Raw genomic sequence first — 20,993 nt, 5'->3', positions numbered from 1 at the left:
AAATTAAGCAAAAAAAGAATACGAGTTAGAGAACAGGAACTTTGAAATTAACCAGTTAGAGGAGGACAAAGAAAAGAATGAGAAAGAGTGAAGAAAGTCTATGTAATCTATGGGATACCATCAAAAGAAGTAATTTGTGAAATATTGTAGTTACAGAAGAAGAGAGGGAGAGAAAGGTCAGGAAGGTTTTTAAAAGAAATAATGGCTGAGAGCTTCCAAATTTGGAGAAAGATTTGGACATGTCCAGTTCATGAACCTCATATGTCACCAAACAAACTCAAAAAGATCTCTGAGACACACAACAACAAAACTGTCAAAAAAAATCAAAACCAAGAAAGGAACCTTAAAAGTAGCAAGAGAAAAGAAACTTGTAGAATTCTCCAGTGAAAATACCTCGCTCTGAAATTATGAATTTCAAATTATGAATTCAATTTCCGTCATAGTTACAGGGCAACTTTAGGATGAGTTGTGGTGTTTTTCAAGAAACTGGTCCATTTCATTGTCAAATTTAAGTACGTAAAGTTGGTCATAATATTTCTTCACTATCTTTTTAATATCTGCAGAGTCTGTAGTGTTATGCCATTTCATTCCCAATATTGATATTTTGTGGTCTCTCTCTTCTTAGAGATTTGTTAATTTTAATGTTTTCAAATAACTAGCTATTTATTTCATTGATTTTCTCTATTTTTCTGTTTTATATTTCATTGATTGCTGCTTTTATTATTTTATTCCTTCTGTTTGTTTGGGGTTTCTTTTGCTCTTCTTTTTCTAGATTCTTGAACTGAAGACTTAGATTATTGATTTGGAACTCTCTCTCTTTTCTAATGTATACATTTAGTGTTATAAACTTTCTCAGCAGTGTTTTAGCTATGGCCAACAAACATTGCTATGTAGTATTTTTTTCAATGTATTTTCTTATTTCCTTTGAGACTTCTTCTTTGACACTTGGATTATTTAGAAGTGTTTTTAGTTTTCAAGTGTCGGGAGAGTTTCCTGTTATCTTTCTGTTCTTGATTTCTACTTTGATACTATTATTGTCAGAGAACATATTTGGTATTATTTTCATTCATTTAAATTTGTTAAGTTTATGACCCAGGATATGGTTTTGGCATGTAGACTGAGGGCTTTTGAAAATGTTGTGTATTCTGCTATTGTTGGGTGTTCTATAAATACTGATTAGATCTTGTTGGTTGACGGTGTTGTTGAGTTATCCCATATCCTTGCTGATTTTCTATCTAGTTATTCTAAAAGTTATTAGAGGGGTGGATTTGTCTAGTCTGCCCTTCAGTTTTATTACTTTTTGCTTCACATATTTTGCAGCTCTGATGTTTGGTGTATACCTATGTAGAATTGCTATATCTTCTTGTGGATTAACCCTTTTACCATTATATAATGAACTTCTGCATCTCCGGGGTTTGTTTTGTTTTGTTTTGTTTTGTTTTTTTGCTGTTTACTTTATCTGATGCTAATATAATCGCTTCTACTTTATTTTGATTAACATGTGCACAATATAAGTTTTTCTATCCTTTTACTTTTTACCTGACTTATGGTTCTATTTTGAGTTTCTTATAGACAGCATATGGTTGGGTCATGTTTTTTAATCTAGTCAGCAATCCTGTAGAGATAATAATGTAATTATTAATAAACTAGGGCTTAAATCTGCTGGGCTTTATTTATCCTCTTTTTCATTTGTTTCCTTTTTTCTGACTTTCTGTGGATTACTTGAATGTTTTTTAGAATTCCATTTTGCTTTATCTATAATACTTTTGAATTTATACCTTTGTATAGACTTGACAGACATTGTTCTAGGTATTATAATACACACACATATTACAGTCTACATTTCATCATTTCACTAGTTTGACTGAAGCGCAAAAACTTTACCCCTTTTTATGTCCCTTCGCCCTCCCTATTTATAACTGTCCAAAATATTTTCTCATTATACATTTACAACCATTTTAGATAGTGTTATACTTTGTTTCAACTGTCGAATACAATTTAGAAAACTCAAGGAAAGCTTTCTTTATTTATCCAGTTTTTTGCTTACCATATTTTCTTATTTCCTGATGCTCCTATTCTTTCTTTCTGTTTAAAGAACATCGTACAGTCATTCTTTTATGGTAGGTCTGCTGGCAACAAATTCTTAGTTTTCTTTCATCTAAGAATGTCTTGATAACCCCTTCATATCTTTTCTGGGTATTGGATCCTGGGTGAACTGTTCTTTTCATTTATCACTTTAAAAACTATGCCATTTCCTTCAGGTCTCCATGGTTTCTGATAAGAAACTGATGCCGTTCTAATAATTTTCCTCTGCTCTCCTATTTTTTTCTGTGTCTTTAGTTTTCAGATGTTTAATTATGATGTTTCTTAGTATGGATTTCTTTAGATTTAACCTGTTGAGAGTTTGCTCAACTTGAATCTGTACATTTATGTCTCTTGTCAAATTTGGGGAGTTTTCTTCTTTGAACACTTTTTTAGATCCACCTTCTTTCTCTTCTCCTCTAAGACTCCAATTACATTGTTAGATATTTTATCATGGTCTCACAGGCCTCTTGTGTTTTGTTCATACTTTTTAGTCTAGTTCCTCTACATTACTCAAATTAGGTAATTTCTGTTGTTCTATATTCCAGTCACTGATTCTTTCACCTGCCTCTTCCATTCTGCTGCTGAGACCATTCACCAAGCTTTTCATAGTTGTTATAGTATGTTTCAGTTCTGAAATTTCTATTAGAGAGAGAGGAGGAAAAAAATAGTGCAAATGATAGAGGCTCTGCTCATCCCTCTGGCAATCAAATCGAAGTTGTGATAGAAAAAACGAAAAATCACCTGGGATCTAGAGGAACAACCCATACAACTAGGGAGAAGTCTAAGAAAACACCTTGCCAGAGCAGAAGGTAGAATGGGGCAAGGACACAGCTGCCCAGTCCCAAGCTGCTGAGTGAGACGGAGGTTGCAGCAGCGACAGAAGCCTCTTTAAGAGGCCATGTCCATGAGCTGATTTTCATGGTGACAGACCAGCTCGCTCTGAGCTGATTAGGCTGCGTGTGGAGGATACCAAGGACTTACAGGGAGACATTGTCAGAGTGAGGGCTGAGGCAAGTCTCTCAGGGTACAGAAGTGCCAGCGATGCCCATTGTTCCCTGTTGAGCCCTCCTCCACTACCAGTGTGCCAGACACAGCGCCGCCATAACCGTGACATCATCAAACTGGATAATAAAGGTCACTCTGCCCAGAGGATTACCTGAAACCCCGCCTCCACCAACTTGCGGCCCCATCCAAGCCACATCCAAATATATCCTCAGCAAGTCTGATGCTCCTTACTGAAATTCACACTGGAGGCAGCCTCAGTTTCTGGTGTGGCCTTTTGAGGCAACTATAAGCACAGCGTCTATGGATTGCTTGCTGAATCTTAACAGGTGGCCCAGAGACACAGAGACTTGGGCTAAATTTGGCCTGTAGCTGAACTCCTCTTGGGACTGTACCATTGGACACCTACTACACAAATCCACACTATTAAGACCTGGAGACTTAGGAGCTTTGCTTAGTACATAGAAAAAGACACGGAAAGGCAGCCAAAATAGGAAGATAAAGAAGTGGAAACCATATGAGAGAACAGAATGGAGATCCAGGAATAATGGAGTCAAGCAATATAACAGATACAGAGTTCAAAACACTGGTTATAAAGATGCTCAATGAACTTTTGGGAAGTGTAGATAAATTCAGTGAGAACTTAAACAAAGAGACAAAAAACATAAAAATGGAAATGGAAATTGTAAAAAAGAACCAGTCAGAAATGAAGAACACATTATCTGAGGTGAGAAGTATATTAAATGGAATAAACAAAGTGAATAAAGAAGAGGATCAAATGCCCTATCTAGAGGTTAGGAAAGCCAATCAAGACACTCAATCAGAATGGCAAGAAAAAAGATGCCATGACTATAAAAATAATTTAAGGAGAATATGGGACACTATTAAGGATCCAAATATCCATCTGATCAGCATAACTAAAGAAAATCAAAATGTTGAACAGCTGTTTGAAGAAATAATGATGGAAAACTTCTTTAACTTGGTGAAGGAAATGGACATAAAACCCCAGAAAGCGCAGAGAATTCCAAAAATCGGGGATCCAAAGAGGCCCACACCAATACGCATCATAATTAAAATGCCAAAGGTAAAATACAAAGACAGAATATGAAAAGCAGCAAGAGAAAAACAAATAATTACTTATGAAGAAACACCCATAAGACTGGTAGCTGATTTCCCAAAAGAAACTATTCAGAACAGAAGGGCTTGGCAAAAAATATTCGATGTGATGAAGACCCAGGATCTACAACCAAGAATAATTTATCCAACAAAGTTATCATTTAGAGTTGAAGGACAGATAAAGAGCTTCCTAGACAAAAATAAGCTAAAGGAATTTATCACCACCAAGCCAGTATTACAGGAAATGTTGGAGGGACTTCTTTAAGAAGAAAAAACATGTATCAAAAACAGGAATAAAGAATGGTAACAACATTCCTATCAATAAGTGCCTTAAATGGAAAAGAATTAAGTGCTCCAACCAAAAGATAGAATGGCTGAAAGGATAAGAAAACAAGATCCCTACACACATGAAAAGGAAGGGAATGGAAAAAGATATTGCTTTGATGGACCTAGAAGGTATTTAAGTCTGACAGAGAAAGATAAACACTATATGATTTCATTTATATGTGAAATCTAAAGAATAAAAAGAACAAACTAATCAAAAACAGACTCATAAATATAGTGGACAATTTGGTGTCAGACAGAGGAGAGGGGGGTTTAGGGGGATGGGAGAATGGAGTGAAGAGCTAAATAAGTACAAATTAGTACCTGATGGATGGTCACAGGGATGGGGAGCATGGCATAGGGAATGCAGTTAGCATTAGTATGTTGGCTAGGTGGAGGGTCAGAGGAGGGCGGGAGCAATTGGGGAGTCGTTTTATGAACTATATAGATGTCTAACCAATGTACTGTATACTCGAAACTAAATTAAAAAATAATTTTTAAAAAGACAACTAAATGCAATATGCAGGTCTAGATTTGATTATAAACCAAGAAAAACAGCAATGTACAATATAAGAATGAATAATGACATTTAAATGAGGGCTGTAGATTAAATAAAAGCATCTTACCAACATTAAATTACATGATTATAAAACTCTGATAATATAAAATGTCCTCCTAGGCAATACGCACTGAAGTATTCACTTGTTTAGATGCAAAATATTTATAAATTAAACTCAAATTACTCAGAAACACATACACACACATGTTATGTGGAGGGGGAGAGAGAATGATAAAGTAAAAGGTGCAAAACAAACTTCTTTAATCTGGGTAAAATTTATACAAGAATACCTTGTACAAGTAGCTTTTCTCTAAGTTTGAAATTGTATGAAAAATTTTTAATGCAGAAACCACAAAAAAGGTGCATGACCACAGTAAAAATGTGGTGTGTACGCAGTCTTTTTAAAGGCTCTGAGGAAGGTCCCAAGTGAGGAAATGATAATCTTATATTTTTCTGTGCATAAAATTTTTTAAACTGAAAAATAAAAAAAAAGTTATTAGGTTTTTCTTTTATCTACTATTCCTTCTGAGACTTTCTATTTCTCTCCTGAATATTCCTATTTTTTCATTTGTTTCCAGCATATCTGCATTTTTATCATGGTTTCCTTAAAATCTTTGTCTAATAACTCTAATATATCTATCACCATCTAATTATCTTTTAAACTCAGTTTGAGATCTTCCAGTTCTTAGCATGATGAGTGATTTTTCAAATGAAACATGGACTTTTTGTATGTTATGAAACTCTGGGTCTTCCTTAAATCTTCTGTTGTAGTTGGCTTTTTCTGATATCACTCCCACAAAAAAAGAAGAGGGGTACTGCCTCATTATTACCAGGTGTAGGTAGACGTCTAGGTTCCTTACTCAGCATCCATTGACACTTGAGGGGGAATGGGAATTCTGGTTCTGTACTTGTTCACTGATATCACAGTGGGTGTAGACTCATTACCACTAGGTGATGGTGAAAGACTTGACTCTACACTAGGCCTACTCTGACACCTCAGCAGGGAGTGAATAGATACCTTGCTACTGCTAAACTGGAGCAGAAGTCCAGGCTCCCCAAGTGGTCTCCACTAAAACTGCCAAAAGAGAGAGGAGACTCATTACTAGAGGACACAAAAAGTCCTGGGTCACTACTTGGTCTTCTGTAACACCACCTTGCTAGGGTGTTGGGGCACCTAATTTCAGCTTTGAGAAAGTAAAAGTCTAGATTCCCCATTCAGCTTGGCTGTGGGTGGGGCCACAGTTTCTTTTGTGGTATTTGGTGGAGTAGAGCAGTTACTGTCTAAAAGTTTTCTGTCTTTCTAGACTGCACCTATCCTGGTCTTTTGGTTAGAGAGAGCAGACTTTGTTGGGCTTTTTGGGTTCGACCCACTAGGCTTTCTAGGTTTCTGGCTTCTTCAGCATCAAGACTGGGATATATGAAGCAAAAAGAAAACCTAAGGATCTCACCACTGTGTTATTCCTCAGGTCTCAAATTTCCTTCTCTTCATCTTTCAGAGTCTCTCATGCTTTTTTTATATATAATGCCCAAAGTTTGTAGTTGTACTTTATATATAATTCTCTAGGTTTGTAGTTGTACTTAGAGGAAAAGGAAATAGTATATCTATCTACTCCATCTTCTTGGAAACAGAAGATTTGTCTTAAATTCTTTTTGATTTTGAATGATTGCGTTTAAGGTTATACAGTAGTTCTTCCCTTATCTGTGGTTTTGCTCTCCATGGTTTCAGTGACATGAGGTCAACTACAGTCTAAAAATATTAAATGAAAAATTCCAGAAATAAAAATTTGTAAGTTTTAAATTGCATGCCATTCTGAGCAGCATGATGAAATCTTATGCCATCCTGTTCTATCCCATTTGGGACGTGAATCATCCCTTTGTCCAGCATATCCGTGCTGTATATGCTACTTCCCCATTAGGCACTTAGTAATTAGATCAACTGTCACAAAATCACAATGCTTGTGTTCAAGAAACCATTTCATACAATGGATCATAAGAAAATACAGCCATAAGAGGAGATGAAATACTGCCACTTGCGACAACATGAATGGACCTCAAGATAATGATGTCAAGTGAAATAAGCCAGACAGAAAAAGTTGAAAATCAAATGATATCACTCATATGTGGGATATAAACCTAAAAGCAATGAATGAGTAGGACAAACAAACAGAGACTCATAGACATGGACTATAGACTAGTGTTACTACTGGGGTGGGGGAGGAGGGGGGAGGTTAATGGGGTAAAGGGGGTCAAATATAGGGAGATGGGGGGGTGACATGGGTAAAGGGAATCAAATATATGGTAGCTGAAGGAAACTGGACTTTGGGTGGCAAATATATAATAGAATATATAGATGTCAAATGATAACGTACACCTGAAAATTATATAATTGTATTAACCAATGTTACCCCAATAAAATAATTTTTAAAAAATACTATGAGCAATTATACACCAACAAATTGGACAATCTGGAAGAAATGGACACATTCCTAGAAACATACAATCTCCCAAGACTGAGTCAAGAAGAAATAGAAAATCTGAACCAACCGATTATCACCAATGAAATAAAATCAGTCATCAAAAACCTCCCAAAAAACACAAGTCCTGGACCAGATGGCTTCATAGGCAAATTTTACCAAATATTCAAAGAAGAATTATCACATATTCTTCTCAAACTATTCCAAAAAATTCAAGAAGAGGGAAAGCTCTCTAACTCTTTTTATGAGCCCACCATTACCTTGATTCCAAAACCAAGCAAAGACATTACAAAAAAAGAAAGAAAGCTATAGGCTGATATCTCTTATGAACATTGATGCAAAAATCCTCAACAAAACATTAGCAAATGAAATTCAGCAATACATTAAAAATATCATACGCCATGATCAAGTTGGATTTATTCCTGGGATGCAAGGCTGGTTCAATATCCACAAATCAATTAATGTGATACACCACATTAACAAATTGAAAGATAAAAACCATATGATCGTATCAATAGATGCAGAACAAAACGTTCGACAAAATCTAGCATCCATTTATGATAAAAACTCTCAGCAAAGTGGGAATAGAGGGAACATACCTCAACATAATAAAGGTCATATGTGACATACCTACAGCTAACATCATACTCAATGGGAAAAGGCTAAAAGCATTTTCCTTAAGGTCAGAAACAAAACAAGGATGCCTACTTCCACTGCTCCTCTTCAACATTGTATTGTAAGTCTCAGCTACAGCAATAAGACAAGAAAGAGAAATAAATGGCATCCGAATTGGAAAGGAAGAAGCGAAACTTTCGTTATTTGCCAATGACATAATACTATATTAGAGAACCCTAAAGAGTCCACCAAAAAACTGTTAGAACTGATCAATGAATCCAGTACAGTAGCAGGTTACAAAATCAATATTCAAAAGTCTGTGATATCTTTATACGCCAATGATGAACTTTCAGAAAGAGAAATTAAGAAAACAATCCCATTTACAATTGCATCTAAAGCTATAAAATACCTGGGAATCAAATTAACCAAAAAGGTAGAAGACTTATTTTCCGAAAATTATGTCATTGAAAAAAGAAATTGAAGATACAAATAAATGGAAGTATATACTCTGTTCATGGGTAGGAAGAATCAATATTGTTAAAATGGCCACACTATCCAAAGCAATCTACAGATTCAATGCAATCCCTATCAAAATACCAATGGCATTTTTCAAAGAGCTAGAACAAATAATCCTAAAATGGTTTCAGACATCCACTGGTGTCTTGGAATGTATCTTCTGTGGATAAGGGCAGATGCTTATACTGTATCTCTAAGTACTACTTTAGTTATAACCCATAAGTTTTGATATTTGGTGTTTACTATTGATTGATTCTAAATGTTTTGTAATTTTTATTATGATTTTTTCTTTGTCCTATGAAATATTCATAAGTGTCCCTTAAATTTGCCAAATGAATTCTCTTTTTGCTATCTTTTTGTTATTGATTTCTAATTTTGTTGATTGTTATATTTTGATCAGAAAACTCGGTCTGTATGCTTTTGATTCTTTGGTACATGGCAGAACCTGCTTTATGCCTCATATGTAGCCAGTTTTTATAATATAAATGTTCTTTGTGTGTTTTAAGAAAATATATATTACTTAATGATTAGCATAAATGCATGACTACTAATTCTTAGGAAAGACTTTTTTCCCTCTACCCAGAGCCTAGAGAAATATGAAGGTGAGTGGATTTTTTTTTTTCCCTAGTCCATTCCATTTGAGAACCTTGGCTTACGATGAGAGGGGTAGTTTCAATCTTAACTCCCCATCTACAGCAGCCCAAGGTCTCTGTACCTATAAGAGTATTAAAACCTCCTATGCTACCATACACCAATGGAAACCGTTCAAGAGTTCTTTCTAGCTTTCAGTCCCTGCTTTGCTTATGGAACAAAGGCATTGCCCTTTCTTTCTCATGAGTTCAGTGACATGCTTAAAAGAATGTTCCCGTTCTTCCTTTCCCATCAAACATACTGGGAAAGAAGGCAAACAGGACACTCCCATTATTTAGAGTGACAGCAAAGCACATAGCACAAAAAAGAAAAAGCAAAATGGAATATCCAGAGGCTGTGAGTCAGATGAACGCCTCCAACGGTGCCCGATTCCCAGCAAGGTCTAAGCTAGGAATCTATCTGGAGCAGTGTTTCTCAGAAGTCACCTGAGATTTTTGTTTCAAGGTGCAGTTCCCTTGGCAATTTTGAATTTGGTGTTTCATGGTTTCATGGTGGGACTGTGAAGACTATTTTCTCCCAGAACTTCAGGTGACTTCTACAGAAGGAAAGGTTTGGAAAGCATTGCTCTGTAATACTGTATAGATTCCCAGGTTCCACCTTTCTGGGCTTGGGATCTTAGAATCCATGGTTTTGGGCAGGTACCCCAGAAGATGTGCAACTAGAAAAAAATTTTATATATGCATATAAATATACATTTATACATATAATTATTTTTGATATATATAAACAAAAATACAGAGTATGGATTAAAATAAACAAAAAAAAGCCTTAGATTAGTATATTGTGTGGGGAAAAAATATGTCAGAAATAACACTGTATAGTTAGAAGTTTTAAAAGTATGGATATAGAAACCATCTATCCACTTATCCATTCATTCATTTAACAAATACTTTTTGAGCCCTTTTATGTCCCAGATATTTCTAGGTGGTAGAAATTCTGAAATAAATAAGATACAGCCCAGATTTCAAAAACTGTGTCTATTAATAAGGGATGCAAATTAATAATTGCTATACAGTATGGTGAGTATACAGAAGTACAGCGAGGGTTGCCAAGTAAAATACAAGATGCCCATTTTAAAATTTGAATTTCAGATAAACAATGAATAATTTTTTAGTATATGTCCCAAATTTTGTTTTTTTTTTGTTTTTGTTTTTGTTTTTGTTTTCCTAAATCTGGCAACCCTAAATACAGGAATACAAAGAAAAACTTCCAACTCTGCTTAGGAGATAAGGGCTGCAAAGTTCAGTCAAATGTCAAAAAGTTTTTGACACAAACTAGTTAAAATTTGTAGGCCATGGTGACTGCTGCCAGAAGCAAGTAGGACTCAAACTATACCGTGTTATTCTTTAAGATTAAGAAGGTAAGGTTTGTCCATCTGTCCCAAGAACAGGTACTAAATACCTCAGAATTGCCTCAAAACATACTCAAATAATTAACATTTTTAGAATTAACATTTTTAGAACCACAAAGACTTACAGAACACAGGTTTGTGGGAGATGTCATCTAAAGTGATTCCTCCTTCAGTATTGAACTCTAAAGTGCTAGTGAAGTTGTATTTTGCAGTTCCTTCTGGAGAAACAGTAATTTTTGCAGAGTCTCCCAGGACCACCTGATTGAATTCTGCACGAATAAAGGTAACTGGAGTATCTCCTTTAAAACCTTTCTGTTGACAGAAACATACTATTTTACAATTATACTCAAATAGAGAATTTTCCTACACATCTGGCAACCCATTTTGACTTGTACTAAATAGCATTTTCCATGTTTTCCTATCAAGCTGTGTCACAAACACAAAAGAGGTAGGTAGAAACAAAACTAGCTGTAGCTAAATGCAACACTGTATTTTTTAACCTAATGACTTGGATTTATTTAAAAATATTACTTGGTGTCTTTTTTAATTTTAAGCAGAAAGGGATTTAATGCAAGAAACGAGGTGTTTAAGTTAACATTGTATTTAGATGCCATGATATTGGAGTTTTGAAAAATAACACTTATTGTGTTTATAAAATTATATTGTGGAACATCTGGGAAAGTGAGAAAAGCACACAGGAAAACAAATTACCTGTAAGGTCTAATATGTAAGCACTATTAACATTTTAGAATATATTTTCTAGTGTTTTGTTGTGAATATATATGTGTATATGTATATGTGTGTAAATGTGAACACATATTTATATATACTTTATATACATACCTTTGTGACTCAAAATTGGATATTTTTCCATTTCATTATTCTTATAATTTCTAGTAGTTTAATGGTATTGTAGTTTTATTATTTAAATTTATTATTAAATAAAGTTAATCACAAGAGAAACTCTGAAAGAATTCAGATACTTTTCAGAAAAAAGAAACTGCTATCTAGGAAAACAAAAACCACTTCTTGTTTTACCTATTAAATTTAGCATTCAAATTGCCAGGTATTTTACACACACGGTAATGTGAACTGCTGATTCTACACTATCAATAAGGAACACTAAGAAGGAAGTGCCATTGCCATGTAAAGCTAGCAGGTTTGGTGATACAGGATGATGTAAAACTCCATTCCTCTCAGTGATGCTCCCAACACATCTTCCCCTGACCAGGGTAGATGTTTGACAAGGAGACCTGAATTCAAAGGCTAATGTACTTTCAAGAAGTATGAATAAACTAGGGATTTCCCAAAATAACTTTACCAAGTCATATCCATCTGTCACGGTGATCTGTATAGGTTTGCCTGTTGATGAGACCTGCTCCATATTGGAACTTGGGCAAAGTCCCTCTGGTCTTCTCTGGTTTCTGTAAACATAATGAATGAACATGTCCCTTCACATACCATAGCTGCGAAAGTACTCACGTTACATCATAACCAATACTTGGGTGAACCTAGAGAAATGCAATATTTGTGCCCTTTCTAACCTTTGCTGTTAGACAGGCAGGGCTTTAGGGAGCCGGTCACGAGGATGATTCCATTGGTTAGTGCTGAAAAGATCCTTATACATGTAACTAACCTATGAAGCATAAATTATCACAGAAAAAGAGGGTAGATATGCCATTCTCTAAAGTCCCCATTTCCCACACCCTTTGTAATGTTCTTTGGTAGGTGTTTGTTTGTTTTAATGTGCACTCAATAGTTATTTAATTTCCCATTTATACAAAAATATATTTTAATAATGGGAAAGAAGCAGACACATAGAATGGTTAGTTCACTGGGAAAAGTCCTGACATATCTCTTATTTAGTCAAAGATATTTTCTAATTATTTTACAACACTAAAGACAATTTCAAAAATAAACAAGATATTTTAAAAAAAATCATGTTTTCCGACTCGATTCAAAATGGAACTTAACATGATTCAAACGTTAAGTTAGGCTATGTTAAGTGTGTCTAGGACTAGTGGTTCAAAACAGGAGATATCTTGCTGCCCCCAGACTGTGTAATTACATTGCCTCTTTCCACATACTCCCTCGTTTTCCCGTCACCTAAAAGTCTCAGGTGTTCAACACCATGACTCCAGCTAGGCTCATTCAGATCTGAGTGGTCACCAATTTTCTTATCAAGCTTACATTTGAAATGACCTTTTGTATTAGTTTCCTTCTTTTCTTTTCAATAGTACCACATGAATTAGGCCTTCACTAGCCTGACCCTGGACAAATGCCTAACTTCTCTGAGACTCAGTTTTACCTTCTGTGAAATGGATAAAAAAAACCTTCTGACCTGTTTCACATTTCTTGTGAATATCCACTGATAAAGACTAATTGAAACTTTAAGCAGTCAGTCAGGAGGGTCTACACGAGGAGGTAGGATTTATGGAAGTTTTCTCATTCTATGTAATCATGAGAGCCCTACATGTGAGAACCTTACAGGAAGAACTCTATAATAAACATCTGTGGTTCTAACTCCCCCTTCCTTTAACTTCATTTTCCCTTCTATAACCACTCCACCTTGGCATAGAGGCCAGAGTGCACACCTGATTTGCCATGTCTACATGCAATGGATTGCAACGCCTTCTTCCTCTCTTCCACCCCAATAACTCCTTTTTGGTGACCAAACACCTAGTCAATATTATTTTTCGGTCGACACCACTAAAATAGCAAAACTGCTTAAGCTATGAAGCAAGCACAAATAGCATTATTAGTAATGCACTGCTTCTCCTGAAGGCTCAATTACCCCCATAAAGACAGTAATCTGTTATATTTACAACCTCTGAGGGCCTGGCACCACGTCTTGTCTGCAAGAGGTATTAGGCAGCATATTTGTTGAATAATGAAAGCAATAAATCTGCCTAACTACAAGTTATGGTCCAGACGGTCAGACGGGTGCTCCTGTTACTCCCAACAAGGCACGCATTTCTCGTCACCTTTTTAGGAGACGCTCCAGGCTGAGTCAAATTAGAAATAGGTTAGATGAAGGAGACCATGGGATGATGTGCGGTCTAGGGACGAGGGCACAGTCGCGCTTACTGCGGCGGATCTCGGCACAAAGCGGGAAGGGAGTCTGGCTTTGGTTGGGAGGCGTGAGCGTCTGCGCTTGGCGGAGTGGCAGCGTTTAGGTGTGTACGGGAGGGAGGGCGGCCCTGCGGGGATGCGGTCTGTGCGTTTCAGCCTGGCCATAGCTGCGGGAGCGGAGATGGAGGTAAATGGGTGTGGCCGCAGGGCCGCGCTAGGGAGGCCGGAAAAAGAGGGTTTTCCGAGGAGAGATAGCTGTCTTACCTGCGACAGCCGTAGATGTTTTTCGCAACTATAGCAACGAATTACCTCTCGCGAGAACTTACTTTCCTCAGTCTCCACAAGTTTCTACCAAGGCTCGCGATAACGCTTTGGGAGCGAACAACAAGGAGCGGGCCGCAAAGTGAGTTTCTGCGCCTGCGCTCCTACCCGGGTTTCCTTATGATTACTCAGGTGGCACTTTCCCTTGGCAGAAGTTTTGGTTAAGTGCAAAGTTTTCCACCTTTTGATATTGCGTTCTTGACCCTTTTCTTTCAATATCCCTCCATAAATAAGAGGGGAAAAACTAAAAAGAAATTTTACTTAACGGTGAAATGATGCCTTTATTAAATGGTTTTGAAAAGTTTAAATCTTTCTCTTTGAAAAACGCGGATAAGACAGTATTTTAAAAGTGAGCCTATCTGAAAATTATATAATTGTATTAATCAATGTTACCCTAGTAAACTTAATTTAAAAAATAATAAAAATAAAAAAGTAAAAGTGAGCTTGACTCAGTGTTGGTGAGAGTGCAAAACAGTGCTCAATATTTATATAATAGACTTGAAGTAAATTATGTTAATGAAAAATTTTAACACATATGAAATTCAACATTAGAGTTGGAATAGCAAACTACAATAGTAAAAAACCTGGAAACAACCCGTGTGCATCAACTTGGGAAGAGCGGGTGAATAAACTGATATTCACAAAACACCATATTACAGAGCACTCAAAATGAAGGAACTAAAGCTACTCATAACATAGAAGAATCTTAACAGTATATATACTTCAAAATATTGTAATGTTAAGAGCTAGCTTGAATGGGCTCCCACTGGCCAAATCTGAGACAATTTGAGCATCGAAATTAACTGATAATGAATGACAACCCATTGACTATAGAATAGGAAATACAGAAGTTCACACTGATAGAAATAAATGGAGAGACAGGAAAGCTCTAACTGGAGAATGCCAACTCGATAATGGAGAGGGAATGATGGAAGTAGAGAATTACCATTTGGCACCCACTACCAAGGCAGATGATTCAGACAGGCTTCTTAAATGGATGCTAAGGTTGATGGATGGAGAGGTTTGATGCAGTATAGAATATTGGCATGATTTTGGAATACTGATCAATCACGAAGGGGAAAACTAGGTTACTGAAGACGCTAACACGATCAGGTGATCAAAGTTAACATCACCAGTGTTGAGAGGAGTCTACATTGCATGCTTCCTGATGAAACTTACTGGGAAAAGCAAAGTATCATTTAGAGGTATTCCTGCCATCCAAGAGACGCAGATTGTGGGCAATCGTATGTAGAAAGTAAGGCCTGTACTCTTTAAAACTGTCAAGGACATGAAAGACTCAGAACTCTTCCAGCATAAAGGAGCCTCAAGATACATGATAACTAAATGCAATGTGTATTCCTGTATAGCATTTTGGACCAGAAAGGAAAAGAGACATTGTTGGGACAGCAGGGGAAATTTGAATGGGCCTTATGGACTGGATGGTAGTGTTGTACCATATTTATTTCTTGATGTGAAAGGTTGTTTGCTGTCGTGTAGGAGTGACCCTGTTCAGTGGAAAATACATGGTGGGCTATTTAAGAGTGCTGGGACATCACGTCTGCAGTTTGCCCTCTCAAACCTTGAAAGGTCCGGGAAAAAGGCTAATTACAAGGGTTCTATGCACATGCACACACATACACAGAGCGAGCAATGAGGCAATACAATGTTAACTACTTGAAAATCTGGGTGATGGGAACAAGGGAGTTCTTCACAATATTTTGGCAACTTTTCTATACATTTGAAATTATTTTAAGACAAATCTTTAAGCTATACACACATACATATCACTCTCCATTAAACCCCATGCTTAGGATACAGAATTACCAGAGCCAAGTTTTAAAATTGTTTTATTTCTGCTAATAAAGATATTGTGGACAAAAAAAAGAGGCCACATACTAAACCTGACCAGCTCAGGGGATGCATGCATGGTGAACATTCAGAGACCAAAAGTAATCACATAGGACGGTCTGAACATAAAAATTCCTAACTAAAATCAAGTCATAGCAGGTAGTCACATCCTAGGTCTGTAGCTTCCTTGACAAAGGTCAGTCTTTACCTTAAGTGAGCCTATTGTTTTACATCTAAGATAACATACCTTTGAAATGTGTCAAAGTAATCTCCCCTCAGGGCACTACTAGCCAGAGCACAAAAGACCACAGAACCTTATTGTTATCGTTCCTTCCTCTCGAATACCATCTCTTTGTGCTGTAAATATTAACTATCCTTTACCCACCATTGTAAAAGTCCTCTTCTTTCCATTTTACTTTTTATCCAAACTCAGATTTCCCTGCTTTGCTTTCTCCCGCTGTCTTAATCTACCACCAATGGATTTCATGTAATCTTCGTTATGTCTTCTCTTTTTATTCTGATGTATAAAACAAGCTACAAAACTCTCATTTTCTGGAGCATTTTCTCAATCCGTTGAGATTTTGCTTCCTCACAGTTGTTGTCAGTTTGGCTCAAATAAACTCATAAAAATCCTCTACAGGTTTGGACATTTCTCACATCAACAATATTAAAATTATAAAAATTAAGAAAAATATTTTAACTTGCAGTGTTATAATAAAAGGTTCTCAAAATAAAACTATGGAACTATCGAGGAAGGCACTTCTCTCTGAATTTTTTTCCCAAGTGAGAGCTGTGAGTCTGCATTGAGATAGACATCTTACTTAGAGCACAATATGCTTTTTCTACATAATAAGCTAGGATTAGGACCAAGTCTTTGCTAGGGAATTGTTCTCATGATCTTAGTCTACTTATTATTATTTTTTTGTTTGTTTCAAGGCCCAGGCAAACGAGGATAATAGGTGTCACTTTTCAAAACATAATTAATCCTCATTAGACTGTATGATGGCTGAGTAAAAAAGCTGTATCAAGGTTCTTTTATTCTAGAGAGCTTACTAGTGGCCACTCTGAATTTCCTATAGTCCTTAGTTTTTTGACTGATTTAAAACATCAACTTGCATATGGAAAACATAGAAAAGGCCCTGTTTGGTGCTATAAAAAACACGACAGTAATGAAAATCAGAATTAAATCTACATATTCAAACCAATTTTGGGGGGGGGAAGCTATAAAATCTGTAACAAAATTCAAATTTCTTAGTCTGAGTATCAAAGACCTCCACTAAATGACATACTATTTCAACACTCTTTTCTCATTATTCCAAAAGACTTGTTTCTAATTAGCTAATCTTTGATTTCCAAAGCCGAGTTATTTGACAAGATCCAATAACAGAATCAAATGTATTGCTCATCCTCAAATTGATCTACAGATTCAAAGTATTAACCATAAACATCCCAGATGACTTTTTTGCAGAAATTGATAAGCTGTTTCTAAAATTAATATTGAAATGCAAGGGACTCAGAAAAGCCAACACAATATTGAAAAAGAACACAGTTGGAAGACTCACACTTTCTAACTTATTATAAAACTACTGTTATCAGGTAATTAAGTACACTAATCAAGGCTTAAGGATAGACATATAGATAAATGGAATAGAATTGAGAGTTCAGAAATAAACCTTTATATTTATGGTTGATTTTTGACAAGAGTACCAACAACAATTCAATGGGGGAAAGGATGGTCTTTTCAACAAATAAAGCTGGGACAACTGGATATACAAATGCAAAAGAAAGAAGTTGGACACTTATTTCACACCATACATGAAAATTAACTAAGATGTCAACAACCTAAATCTAAGAGACAAAACTACAGAAGTTTTAAAAGAAAACATAGGGATAAATCCTCATGAACTTGCATTTTGGCAATGGTTTCTTAAACATGACCCTGAAAGCACAAGCAACCAAAAAAGAAAAAAAAAATAAAGAAATTAGACTTCATAAAAATATGAGTTTTGTGCATCAAGGACACCATCAAGAAAAAGACAACCCACAGAATGGGAGAAAATATTCGTAAATCTGTATTGTGTGTCTATATAATTTTAAAAGTTTTTACATTAAAAAAACAAAACAAAACTTTCTAGCTGGAAGAGACTGCCCCACCCTGGGTAGCCAGTTTTTAGAGACAGCAAAGGGCCCAGCCAGGGGCATGCCTTTTATATGTAAACTAACCAGTTCAGAGCCATACTTCCTATATCTGGCCCTACAGCCTAGGAAGCAATATTTCTCTGCCTTTATCACTCCAAGGCCAGGTACTAGGCAGTTAAAGGCCACCCAAAGTTGTTAGGACTAGTCAACCCTAAAGTGCTTTACCTGCTTATCTTATCTTTCCCTCAGAAACTCAAGAAAAGGCCATGGCCTAGTCACACACCTCAGCCAACTGTCTTTTGCCTCTTGACCACTCTGGTGTCTCTCTCTTGTGGCCCTGTGTGTGCAGTGCTTCTTGTCTCTATGACATTTGAGTATAATGATTTTCCCAAGCCTCTACTGTGTCTCATTTTGTGGCCACACCTGACTATAAACCAAAATTAATTTTAGATTATAATAAAGAATAAAAAGCACTCATTTGAGCAAAAGGAGCTGCAGCCTGGAGAAAGATTCAGGTAGCAAACTGTGTTCCACCAAAACAAAGAGGAGGCCACCTTTTATAGCAAAAGTTCCCACCCAGGTTCTCAAGTAGGTCCATTTTTTGTAAATGAGGTATCCAAATTGTGCAGTTCTGATTGGACAGGGCAGGTCTCAGTTCTTGGTAATAAAAAAAGAAACCAGGGTTTCCTTGCAGTGGTTGACTCAGCCTATGTAAAGAAGCAGGACATAGTAAGGGAAGTCTGAGGTTCTTCCTGGTATACAGAGTATGGAGGGAGCCTCTGTCAGCAAATGACCACTAGACTTATTCCTAAAATTTAGGCCCTTAGTTGACCATGGGGGTGTCCATCTCAGTAGATAAATTTCTTCTCAGGGTCCACATGACTGACCATATCATAAAAGTATATAAAACAAAATCATTATCTGATAAGGGTCTACTATCCAGCATATATAAATAACCTTTATAACTCAACAATAAAGACAAATGACCGAAATTAAAAATGGACAAAAGTTTTTGAATAGACATTTTTCGAAAATGGATGTGCAAATGGGCAATCAGCATAAGCAAATATGTTCATTCGCAATTAGAGAAATACAAATCAAAACCGCAAGATGCCACTTTGTATCCACTAGGATAGCTATAATCAAACACATAGACAGAGATAGTGTTGGTGAGGATAAGGAGAAATTAGAAACCTCATTCATTGCTAGTAGGTAAAATGATGCCACTGCTTTGGAACAGTTTGGCAGATCCTCAAAAAGTTAAACACAAAGATATTATATGATCCAGAAATTCCTAGTTCCGTAGCCAAGAGAATCGAAAACATGTGTCTGCAGAAAAATCTGTACATCAATGTGTATAGCAGCATTATTTGTACAAGCCAAAAGGTGGAAACCACCCAAATGTCCATTAATTGATAAATGTACAATGTATATTCATATCCATACAATGGATTATTCAGCCATAAAAAAAAAAAACCTGAAGCATCGATTCATGCTACACCACCACTGAATCTTAACAGTAATGTAATTGAAAAAAAGCCAGATACAAAAGGCCATACATTAATTAATTTCATTCATATGAAAAGCCAAAAATAGGCAAATCCATAGACAAAAGTAGATTAGTGATTGCCAGGGGCTGGGCAGGAGGAGGGGGAATGAGGAGTGACTGGCAATGGATATAAGGTTTCTTTTTGGGTAGTGAAAATATTCAAAAATTGATTGTGTTAGTAGTTGCACAAATTTCAAATTATGCTAAAAACTACTTTAAAAGGATGAATGGTATGTGAATTATATCTCAAGTGTTTAAAAGTTTAATACCCTACCCTTCTTTCTCATCTTTACCAAATCCTATTGCTGTTACTTTTTCAACCCTAGATCAAAACTGAACTTTTTAAAACTTGTAAAAAGTAATTACATCTATCTTGGCGCATTATCCTTCTACCCATGTATCTTGCTTTTGCTTTGTATTGGAATTGTACATGGGTCTAAGAGGAAAGCTGTGTCTTACACCATCTTCCATTCCCCTTGGTAATTACACAAATGTGCAATGAATTATACTTGATATTTACTATTCTTCCCCTCTATTTTTAGTATAATCATTTACCAAATCTATATTAAATATCAGCTTTGTACCAGGGAGCTCAGCACAAAGAATAAGGTTCTTATCCTCAGCAGAATTTATAATCTAACATTTACAGTTTCTTTGTATCTTTTTATTTAGAAACCCCACTAGATTACAAACCTTTTTCCATTGTATTTTCCCTGACTACCTATTATAATGCTCAACATACTCAGTAATTGCTTGGTACTAAGGATAAATCTGTATTTTGAAATCATCCTGCTGTATTACTAACTCAGCTCCTTAACTACTAGGTTCAACTACTAGGTTCAGGAGCTGAGTTAGTAATACAGCAGGGTGATTTCAAAATACAGGTTTATCCTTAGTACCAAGCTATTACTGAGTATGTTAAACATTACACAAGAGCTAGGAGCATTCAGTTCTGCCAGGGAGTTGATTTAAGCCTCATTTGCTCATTAATTGAATACCTCTTATGTGTCAAGCTTCACTTTCTGAAATCATGATTAAACTGCAACTAATTTTAAAGTCTTTCGTGAATTTAAAAACCAAGGGCCAATAAAGATCTTTCAGTAGGCATAAAAGTAGGCTATGTATTTTAGGCACATAAACATGTAATCCTTTTTTAAAAGTTGCTACAGGCAATGCTAATCTATTTTCTGTGTGGAAAGATTAGTGTTTATAAATACAGAATCTCAATTTATGTAGGTTAAAAGAGCTGAATTTTTTTAAGTAATATAGTTTTAATATACCACCAACTACAACTGCCCAATGAACCCAGTAGGACTTTGAAAGGCAGAGTTTTCAACAACCTTTTTTAAAATTCAATATTATCACACAGAA

The 20,993-nt window shown here is 36.0% G+C and overlaps 1 protein-coding gene across 1 annotated transcript in view; it reads right to left on the bottom strand.

Annotated features, from left to right (window-relative positions):
- The window catches only part of CFAP70 (cilia and flagella associated protein 70), a 76,873-nt gene extending 63,065 nt beyond the window's left edge, over positions 1 to 13,808 (bottom strand). Inside the window, 3 exon segments of the mRNA XM_016156921.2 lie at positions 10,819 to 11,005; positions 12,015 to 12,117; positions 13,678 to 13,808. Coding sequence (XP_016012407.1) covers positions 10,819 to 11,005; positions 12,015 to 12,077 — 250 coding nt within the window. The 5' untranslated portion in view covers positions 12,078 to 12,117; positions 13,678 to 13,808.
- Positions 13,809 to 20,993: the final 7,185 nt, after the last annotated feature.

Source organism: Rousettus aegyptiacus, unplaced genomic scaffold (genome assembly GCF_014176215.1).
Source record: "Rousettus aegyptiacus isolate mRouAeg1 unplaced genomic scaffold, mRouAeg1.p scaffold_m13_p_6, whole genome shotgun sequence".
Classification (NCBI taxonomy): domain Eukaryota; kingdom Metazoa; phylum Chordata; class Mammalia; order Chiroptera; family Pteropodidae; genus Rousettus; species Rousettus aegyptiacus.
Note: the sequence above shows the minus strand (reverse complement) of the source record. Positions and strands in the feature narration are given on the sequence as shown.